At 36.6% G+C, this 11306-nt stretch overlaps 1 protein-coding gene across 1 annotated transcript in view; it reads left to right on the top strand.

The window, feature by feature from the left end:
* Window positions 1-369: 369 nt before the first annotated feature.
* adamts14 (ADAM metallopeptidase with thrombospondin type 1 motif, 14) overlaps window positions 370-11306 on the top strand; it is a 48357-nt gene continuing 37420 nt past the window's right edge. Inside the window, exons 1-2 of the mRNA XM_066693229.1 lie at window positions 370-823; window positions 1317-1693. Coding sequence (XP_066549326.1) covers window positions 745-823; window positions 1317-1693 — 456 coding nt within the window. The 5' untranslated portion in view covers window positions 370-744. The remainder of the gene's footprint in view (window positions 824-1316; window positions 1694-11306) is intronic.

The following is an 11306-nucleotide window of genomic DNA, read 5'->3' as shown; positions in this document are numbered from 1 at the left end:
AATGTTGTGTTCCAGTTTCAGTAACAATTCATCTCCAGCACTCTTACCCTGTGGCCCTTTTCTGTCCTTTTACATAAACAGCAAGGGATCAATAGAGACATAGAGAGAGGCTACCAGAGTTCACTCTCAACCAAAGCGAGTTGTGCACTAAACAAAACCCATGCAAACCCAATCGTGTCCCGCACTGGTCCCCTCACGGTGCAAGTAACTTTGTTTCAATGAGTTGCAACCTACACACAAGACGACGAGTCGGTCTGCAAACGTGCATGGGTCACTGTCGCAAGTCAGCCCGTCTCTGTATCTCTGATCTGCACCCAGCTGTAGTTGACTTGCAAGCGAGAAAACAAACAGGGAAAAAAAAAAACTCCCAGAGCAAACGCCAGCAACTCCGATCTCCAGCTCGTTGTGCAGCCCGTCTTTCCTTTCTGTGGACTCTGTGATTAGCCAGGGAGATGTCGTCACCAGCCCTTTTTCCCCCTTCCTAAATGGATGGGGCTGTCCTGGTTTATACACAGTTCAACAGAGGCCAAAAGATTGCAACAACTTATGAATATCCGTCAGTTTGGAGGCTGGGGTGACGTGCAGCATGCTGGGCAGTTTCGCTGCAGCAGCAACAGATTGACTTTCTTTTCCTATCCCTAGTGCCAGAGCCGGGGAGAAGGGTTTCATTGAAGAAAAGGGGTTTAAATCGCTTTTTCTCAAGTAGATCTGAAGTGGCAGCTTTTTCTCATACTTGCTCTCACGATGGATTGTATTTATTTTACGCTGTCCTGTCTGGTCAGTTGCATATTTTTGGATTCCAGGCATTCTGCAAAATCCCAAGGTAAGGATTGTTATATTTGAATTAATAATAATAATAATAATAATAATAATAATAATAATAATAATAATAATACAGTGTGATGCATAAGGGGGAGATGCTATATTATGCAATTGCACACGGGATCAGTGAAGGACCCTTTCATTTAAAAAGCACATCTTTTGGCAGGTGCTCAAATAGATGCCCTAATTATTAACTTGTCAAAGTTGGGGGATTTTCGCTAAGGACATTTATGTGCATTTGAAAACTCAAATCAGATGTAGGGTCATAAATGTAGAAATCCCAAAGGCAATACTTTTTGGTGTCATTTGTTTCCAGGTAGATTATTTTATAAAGGCCTAGTTTAGCCACCATCATAACAACAACAACAACAACAACAACAACAACAATAACAATCAATCATTTGACAGAAGGGAGTGTTTTTCTGTGTATTGCACCCTGCTTTATCTTATAACTTTGCAATGAATGTGGCTCTGACTTATATCTGTCCCCTCAGCTAATCTCTCTGGGAAGTTAAGCGAATATGGGCTCATGGTGCCCTTCAGCACCGACGCCCGGGGCCGCTACATTTCTCATGTGGTCTCCGCGGCTGGCTCTCCCCCGGGCCGGAGACGGGTGGCCCGCAGCGCCCCGGAGAGCCCGCCGTTCACCTCGACGGGCCAACATCTGTTTTTCAATGTCACCGTCTTTGGGAAGGAGTTGCACTTACGCCTGAAGGCCAACAAGAGGCTGGTGGCCCCCGGGGCCTTGGTGGAGTGGCAGGAAGACTTTGAAAACGTGTCCAAGGAGGGCATTCATGGGGACTGCGTTTTCACTGGGGATGTAACTGACATGCCACAGGCTACAGTGGCTATAAGCAACTGTGATGGACTGGTAAGTTTTTTAGTACAGTTATTACGTGATGCAGTGGTTGCGGAATAAATTCTCATTCGTGAAGGTAAGATTGAATCAGTTAATTGCATTGCATTGCAACAACAAAAAAAGAAGTCATGCCCAGGGGTTTGCCCTAGTGATGCATCAGCCTCCACTAGAGATTTAAATATGTTTCCACTAAGTGTGTGCAAGGCCTTCTTTTGTGAGCAACACTTACATCAGAAGCTGCATATGCCAAACAGCTGTACACAGTACTTCTAAATATAATTACCCAATTGAGGAATGCGAATCAGCCGGTGCCGAATTAGTTCTGCAGTGCGTTTCAGACTCATTGATATCAGGGGTTCAAGAGATTTTCGTTTGTGCCTGGAGGGGGGACAAAAGTCAGTGTGAATGATTGCCCATGCAGTAATGTGGGAGAGTTTGGGAAGGAAGGGGGTGATAAAGTGGCTGGTCTGATGCACTGTAGTGTCTCCTGCTGACTGGCTTTCTCTGGAGAAGAGGAGTGCGCTTTGTGTTTGAGTTGCATGTGCAGCACTGTTATGGCACAAAAAAGCTGAAGATTACTGTTTGCATCATTATTTACATTAGGTCTCAATTAAGAAGATGAGTAAAATGTAGTTCTTATTTTTATTTTAAACACCATTATAGAATAGTGTCATTCCATATAGCCCATAATGCTTAAGTCATTTATTAATTATGCAGTACACAGTTATTGTAAGAAGCTCTCAGTCTGATCTGGGCAGTCAGCAGCACTTTCTGTGAGTCACAGAGCTCACATTTTTCATGCCTCTTCTGCAGCTGCAGTTTAGTCATTTTTTAGATTCTCCTTCAGTTTATAAGTGTAGCCTAAATCTGTACTGCGCTACCCACATAAGAGGACAGTGTGCTCATTTCTATTCATATTTGTCCGAATGTGAAAGGCTTAGCGAGGCACGGGACTGCTAAAAAGAGGCTCCTTGATTTGGTCAACTTTGTAACATGAACCATCTTAAAAAATGAATCTTGTCACTTCACATAAGGGCTGGGAATGACAAGTGAATGCATGGAAATGTAATTAAAATGCCTTTTGGATCACTGACCTTTTCAGCCTCATCCAAGTACAACCCCCACCTTAAAAAAACATTAACAATATGTCCATTCTTTAACCACCTTATCCCTTTCACTTGCTGTGAAAACAGTTTTTGAAAAAGCTGCTAATGTCGGTAAACGTTATTCTCTTTTTTGAAAACTGATTGTGATACAAGCCACCTGGATGCTATACACATAAAAGCCTTTTGCACTCAGACTAAATATATCATTGTTATTGTAAGTAGTTTTAAACATCATCTTAGCTAATTGGTTCTGGTTTCCTTTGCATCACAAAGCATCATTATAGTTGATAACTCAGGAGGCAAAACCTTTCTTTTTAGTAAGTAAATAAATAAATAAAGCAACAGCAGTTAAATATATTGATTGGGACACAGTGATGCAAATGTACAATCTTCAGCCTATAGCTTTTATTTGAGGAAACATAGGGAGTCTGTTTTCAGATATGTTTTATTACTTTAATGAGCCTACAGTTTTCCTTTACAGAACACTAAAGTAGCCTAGACATCATGTAGTCCAGGCTAGACAACTTAGGCAGTATCTGTATGCACCAAAAGATGTCTAATTTTGCTTCAGCAGTTTTGCCTGTAGGTATTTTAAAACTTTCATAGGTACTATTGTTTTCCTGAAGCAAGCATAGGCTTACCAGTGTTAGATAGACACTAAGTGAACAATGAAATCATTCATTCAGGAGACATTGAGTAGCCTTCGAGGTAATAGCCACCAGCCATGCAGGACAATACCATCCTGTGTATGAACATCAGTCAGTTTAGCGCCATCAGATCCTACCAAAGGCTGCTACATAAATGACACTTGCTTTTTTGAAGTCTAGCCCTTATTTTTTTCATTTATAAGCTTGAACAATATGGTTTTTTGATTAAGGAACCATTTAATAAACCATACTTTTCTCTGGTAATCATCTAACACAGCAAGCACCTTTTAATGAAGCTGAGTGAAAGAATAAACATAAGACTCACATTCTTCAAGTCACTTCTGTATACCTCTGAAGAAAATGGAGAAGTGCACTCATTTTAATTGATTAATTTTTTCTCTCTTCTGGAGGAATAGCTGATTTTCTTGTTATGACCTAAAACAAGAAACTATATTAAGTATAGTAAAACACAGGGAATATAAAGTCCAGAGAAGAACTTTGTGAAGTAAATATATTACATTATTTATAATTACTTTATTGCCTCTGTACTCTAGATTGACACTTCGTGCTGCCTGACATATATTCTTGTATTGCGAAAGAGCAATAATGTGTAATGACAACTTGACAATGTCAACTTTTCTCAAATCAGTGAAATCAATACATGTTATTTGATCCCAGAATAAATATTCAGCCTAACAATGGAAGACAGTGAAATATTGAGTATTGTTACAGAAAAATCTAATATACTCTATTTCACATGAAGACCACAAGAACACAATTAATCATTTGACAGAAACAGGTCCAGTGAACTAACTGAGTTTAGTTTACTCTCCAAGAGTTATAGCGAGGTCAAGAAAACACATTAATCCTGTTCTTCAGTGATCCCCAGGCTTATCTATTCTTCATGTAATGTTTTTATTTTATGGGTCTCATGGCTACCTCATATTATTATGAAACTGAAATCTATATTCTGAAATTGCAGCTGTGCAAATGGTTGGTTAAATTGGCAAAACGTACACAAGGGAGATTCACTTTTATTTCACATATTGTACTAACTGAGGTATGGATTTATGCTGACCTGAGCTCCCTTACTTACTATGCAGATTTATTGACCATAGAAATGATTCCAATTCGGAAGCTGTCTAATGTATTTCCTGCATTTGTTGATGTACTGTAGCTAATGAATGGACAGTAGGACAGATATTGATCGCCCCATGGGACATTTGCAATCTGTCAGTGAACCATAATACAATGCACATCTGGTGGTCTAAAACATTAAATCTAGTTCTGTGACTAATTTAATAACACAGCTGCAGATGGGTTATAATTTAGACCTGAAAACATATTTTAAGAAACATTTATAGTCTGTTGTGTGATCTGATGGAATTGCTCATAGGGTTACTAATGACACTGACTGAGGAAATCATTGTGTTTTTAATCAAAGAACACTGTAGCATTATATTTTTAGTTTTACAGAACTGTATGTAGAACATTAAAATTAGGTAAGGTTTTTAGAAATGTACCAGTATGCATTCCTACTTTTCCAAGAGCTTGTTTGAAAAGGCCTATGCTTGTGACACTGGCTTGCCTACTGCTTTTCAATTTGACGTACAGTAAGCCATACTTGGGATAGACCTCAGGTTCCCCAAGTCCCAAGTGTGATTTGTCAAATCCCTTCTTCTAATGCCACTTTTACAGCAGGTGTGTGCAATGTAAACCTGTTTTAGATCGCAGTTAGCTTTAAGCTGTCATTGCCTGCCAGTCCTTATTAGCATACCTTGAACTCAGGAGGAATAATTCATGACACCATACAAATCCTGGCATTATATTATCTTGGATCCCTGCACAATCCCGGAGCAGCAAGTTTTCTTACCATGGGCAACTGACACATGGCAGGAGTAGCATGCTGTGAGTGGAGGAATGAGGGCTATTATTGCTGGCATGTTCGCATTGGGTTTCCTGCCAATATTTTTAGAATACACAGCATGCACAATTCGATCCTGTACTGTATAGATATTATCTGAAACCATACATTGTGAAAATAAGTTATACTAGATATTTTTAGGACAGGACACCACTGGATGACACTTGTTGCTACGGGGATTGTTCCAGGGGCTGTTCTGTGTTTGAAGGATGAACACTGATATTCTCCGGTATTGTGGATATCATTACAAATGATCAGAAAGACTTACAAGCAAGGGACTGAGAATTGTGCAATTAATGGAGCTCTTTACATATGAAACTGTGAAGGGGTAATAACTTTTACACATTGTTCTGAGAATAACTTAGATTTTAAATTCATAACCTTTTTATACCCTACGGGTGATGTACATCTTGGTCTTTTGCTTCCCATAAAATAATTAGATCACTACGTGCATAAAAATGAGAGAGTTTCAAGCTCTTGTCTTGGTTATTTCTCTTTTTTATGATTATGTAATTCATCAGATGCATAATTATTTCCTTATAATCCTTTCACTAATCTCAAACTATGCATGCCATTTCTGGCACACCACTTGGAGAGGTGAAAGCAGATGAAAAGGACTCAACTGGTAATCCCCAGCTCTGAAGACCTGTCTCACAGTATTATTTCAACCTCTAACCCTGTTGAGTCAGCAGAGATTAGCTCTTAATTCATTTTCAAACTCATTGATCCAGCAATGTATAATGGGGTTCACATCTGTACTGTTTGCCTTTCTAACATTAAATTGTGGCAAATTACATTATAATACCACTAAAAAATAATAGTAACCTAATATACCAAATACTTCAAAGCATAATGAAATTTTAGGCAAATCAATTTGTATTGCTCTTAACAGTTTAGAGAATTCAATAAATATGTTTAAATAACTGTAAAGAATTATACTACTGTTCAGTAATTCCCATATCAATCTTTGTATGGCCTTTTTATTGTTGTACTTGATTTGTAAAGATGATGCTTTAATTCAGTTTGGCTCCAGGAGGTGAATACTAGCTTCCTACTGTTAATGCTTTATTTCGGAGTATAGCTCTGGTATGATATCATTGTCTCATGAATCTCTTTGATCAAAATCTATACACTGACTTTCTTCCTTTAAAAAAATGTTGTAATTATTTGCCATCTAAACATTGTACATTGTTTTATTTTTATTTAAAATTAACTATAAGTAGAAGACTTGTATCCTTTTGGTTCTCTATATGTTCCACAGAATACATTCTGCATATTTCATTTCAAATATTGAAAAAATAATAATGATAAAAACTATACTCTGCCCAGATTTTATTTTGGGTTTTTAAATAAACCATCTTGACAGTAGCTCCTTCAACTTGTGATAGTTATTGTGAACTGAAATGCATTGAGTGTGAAGTCATACTGCTTTTCTGTCGTACATATTTGAATACAGTATATATAATACCATTGAATGCAGTAAGCATTTGATATTACAGGAGTTTTCGACCACCCTACGGGCAGGACAGTCAGTGGATAGATGAGAGAGTCAAGGAGCAGGTGCACACGGGGTGTTTGGGGTAGATGGAGAGACAGCTGAGGAAAAGGGCAGGTTGTTAAACTTGTGCTTGGCTTGGATGTGGAAAACAATGTGAGATTTGGATTTTAATCCTCAATTATTAAACACTGCTTCGTGAACATATGGAAACAAAGTGATGGTGAATTTTAAGAGTTTCCATATGGTTATTTATGCATCCCTATTGATAGGAATTTTGCCGCCACATTTGGTCTTTTCTGTATGGCGTATATATTTTGTACCGAAATACTTGTGTTTCTTCAGCATGACTGTAATATATCTGAGTCTTAGATGTCTCTGTGTTCTATGCTTTCAGACCTTGAAATCGCTGTCATTTGACTTTCGTAACTTGAGTTAAAAACAAACATCAGATTTCTGGGCCAGTGAACTGTGACTGGGGTGTTAAATTAAAAACCTGATTTATTCATTTTCGTACAGTGGTGTGTTCAACTGCCGCACAGGTTATATATGAGAATGCTGTGCACAGGAAGTTCTTGTGCTTTCCAAAGTGTCTATGGGAGGTTCTCCAAATTGAAGGGTGTTGAGTTGATTGAGTGAGGAGCGTGAAACTCTATCCCCATGGAGCGGACTTCCATGAGACATTCCCATTAAAAAACATGTAGACTGTGTACACAGAATTCAATAATGAATAGTTCACACTTTCTTTACTGGTATTAGATACAAATGGGTCTCCCTTGGGAAATCAGAATTCTGCTGAAGTAATTTCATTAGTATTGTTGGTTTTGGAAATGCATGCTTTAATATTATTTTTTGATACAATGTCTGTCAGTTACAACATGTCAGTCTAGTGTATGATAAATAGTCTTTCAATGTTAACACCTTAACCCCTCCGGGCACTGTTCACTTAATCTTTTGTGTCATTTATTACTAGAAACCTTATAATGGTAATTCCATGAAAAGGTGAACTTCCATGGTACAACACTTGGCCTGTGCCGTACGACACAATTGCTGTCGTTTCCTTAATTGACTAATAGTTAGATGCTACATTAAGGGACTTGATTTTGAAACTGCTTAATCATCTTGGGATCTATTTCCACTGTGTGATTGGTTTTTGATTGGAATCAGTGATGAAAAAAGTTGTCCCATGCAACCCAAACTATTTTATTTTATTGTAATTATAAAGACAAGCAATTCCTGTCACATGCCTAGTATGCAAAGTTAGGTATTGGCCAATCTCAAAAATGAAACTTTTATTCAGTTTTTTGCAAACCTTTTGAGGATCTCCCTCAACACACATTTATATTTGCCCATATGGGGTTTTAAAAATACAAGTATTTGCATGTGGGTCTCCTGATGACATTAAGGATATTAAGTATATAAGTTGAAGAAGAACAGAAGAGAATTTTAAAATGGTAAAATATAATTCTAACAGCCCAGTATTCCTATAGATAATTGGCAAGTCACTGGAATAAGTACACATCTGTTTTATTCAAATTATGGATATTACAGGGCAATGCCATAAGGGGATGGACACAGCCTTGCAAATGAAATCCCAGTATTGCCAACATCCCTGGTGGGTACGAATGTAAATATTATGTCTGTCTGTCTTTACAGCCAGTCAGCTCTGCACCCATTTTCACACCAAATTATTACTTAAAACTGAGCAAATGTAAACCACAATTCATGGAGTGGAATCAGACGTTACAGAAACAACATGTTTTTCATTCTAGTGTACAATATGGTCTCTTAAAAACAAGCTGACTGAGTGTGGTTGTTTTGGTGTAATGTTAGTGTGTTCCTTAACCTGCGCTGCTTTGCATAAGAATCCTTAAGTTTTGGGCGAAAATTAAACTACTTTTAGATTTGTGAATGTATTTATTTTGCAAAGTGTACTTTTACTGGTCTATGAAGTTTGCTGGTCAAATGCCATCATACCAATCTTAAATCTTAAAGGGATAAAACAGAAAATATAAAAGTGTAACAGTGTCACAGTTGGCAAAAGATACCTTTGAATGATTCTGTTTATTAAATATCAATTTTTTACTAGATCTCAAAAGTTCGAAGGCATGAAATTATATATTTTTATTTCCATATTGGGCAAATTACATTACTTATCTTGCATGCTTTTATAAGCAGAACAGATTATATATACTCAAGGGTTATACTTTTGTAGTTTCTGGCCCTGTTTATATATGAACAGTTGTGTGAACATTTCTTTGTAATTATACTGTATCATGTGGAACAGACACACTTTCTGTGCATGCATTTGAATGTATCACACTATATAATAAATGAAAAGAGCCTTTTACATTACAAACACAAAAAGTATATTTTACAGTTTCTCAAGCACCAACAATACGTACAGATTTAGTAGTTTCCATAGCAATATGGTGAAATAGTAATAACATTATATAATAGATTGAATAATTATTTTTATACATATCTGTATAATTAAAATTTACTCTTTCTTTATTCCACTTTGTTTGAAATGGATGGCTCATTTCTTACAAAATGTGTACAAACAAAAGTCAGTTTGAAAGTTAACAGGGTTGTTCGCTTCTAAAACAAAATCTCTCTATAATATATAAAATATGCAGGCATTTATAGTTAGTTTTTTCTTTAAGATGATAATGAACTTGTAGTCCCTAGGCAGTCTGGCAGAATGAAATATTTATTTCTACACAATTGATTGTGTTCTACAATCACTGTAAGCATTTGCTTAAGTTTAGCATTCTGTTAGTCCCGGCTTAAAATTCTTCTAGGGTTTTTTGCCTTGTTATAGATTTGGAAACTTAAACCATGCCCTTTATTTATACTGCACAGATGAAGTCAGACAGTTGAAACTACACTGTATAGGAGAATTATGAGTTTTCTGTTTGGTTTAATGGGTTTCATCACTTAAATGGAATTAGATGCAATTAGCTGCATTATATAATGCTATGATTTACTAATATTAATAATTTGATGTTATTTATGGGAAGAATAATTAAAATTACTTCTTGAAAACAGTAAAAAGCTACATGGTGAATAGCATGATTTACGCAGAAGTCTTCTTATTGTGTGTAGAATAAGGGTGTTAATTGTAAAACAGTAAAAACCATGAAAACATGATATACAATTCAACTAAATTAAGAATCAATATACATAAATTTTAATACGTTTACAGTTTTGGAATTATGTTAAACAGGATTCTTGTTAAATGTAGATTGCTTGAACCATTTTAGAATTAGCATGGTTATGTTTTTTAATATGTGCACACAAGTAATTGTTTGTTCTTGGAATTTAAGGCATTATGTTGTTTCTTTTAAACCAATGTGGCTGGAAACTTAAAGCAGTCTGGTTTGAAAACATTAGCAACAGGACAGGAATGAATGAAGGATTATCCATCTACAAAGTTGGTAGTGATAGTGTGTGGAATGTGGTGTGTCTGTGAGCTTTAGGTTTTGATGTGTTTACATTTTTTGTCAAGGGTCAATATCTGATGTTTCAGAATTACTACCTGAAGGATTTATTACACCTGTTTCTTTTAGAAAGTCTAAAATATTAAAGCTTGTCATACACAAGAAAGTAAATACAAGTATTCTGATATACTAACATTTTTGTTAACCCATAACCTCAGTTTTTTTTTATGTATACTTTGAAATGTAATGTTGATGAATTTGTAATGAACTCTCCACCACTTTAGTAATCTAGTGTCTCCTGTCTGTTGGTTCCCAGATGCTTGGCTCTTTCAGTGGAGCAGACCGAAGGCTTGACTGTCTCAGTTCAGTTTCTCTCACTGCCTTACACAGAAAACTTCGAAAACTGAAGTGCCATTCTGGCTTTTATGATATCGTTGCCCAGCGGCAAGAATGCTTACCCCTACTGGTTGAAATCTGAAGTTAAGTTGTGTGTATCAGGCAGGTTACCTTGCAGCTTAGTCATGATATTATCAGTTAATAAAATGGTGATTGGTAAAAGAGGTAGTGCAGATATTGAAGCTAACTGCACAGTCATTAATTCATGTTCATGTAATTATGGAAAGCAGTATGAGAGTATGTGATACTCTACTTGACAGTTGAGTAGTCTGTTGTCTCTGTATTGTTTGATTGATAGTCTTGTCGCTAATGCAAGCTGATCCCAGTTGTATTTATATGAGTTATTTCAATGCATAGTTATGTCTCCTGATGTTTCATTGAAGACCTCACTTTGAATTATATAAGAATGTCAAGTAAGGGTTGATCTTCTGTATAACCCTGTATATAATGGGCTTAGTGCACTTACAATCGGTTCATTGGTATTCTATAAGAGTATTGGACCAGGTCGCATGCCGTAGTTTCATACATATATACTCCAAAGGTCGTAAGATGGTTGGGCAGAGACCAAATAACATTTTCAAGCCATCTGTGTGTTTTTATTACATAAAAGGAAG

The sequence above is a fragment of the Amia ocellicauda genome, chromosome 20 (genome assembly GCF_036373705.1).
Source record: "Amia ocellicauda isolate fAmiCal2 chromosome 20, fAmiCal2.hap1, whole genome shotgun sequence".
NCBI lineage: Eukaryota > Metazoa > Chordata > Actinopteri > Amiiformes > Amiidae > Amia > Amia ocellicauda.
The sequence above is the reverse complement of the archived record's forward strand: the minus strand, read 5'-3'. Positions and strand labels throughout refer to the sequence as shown.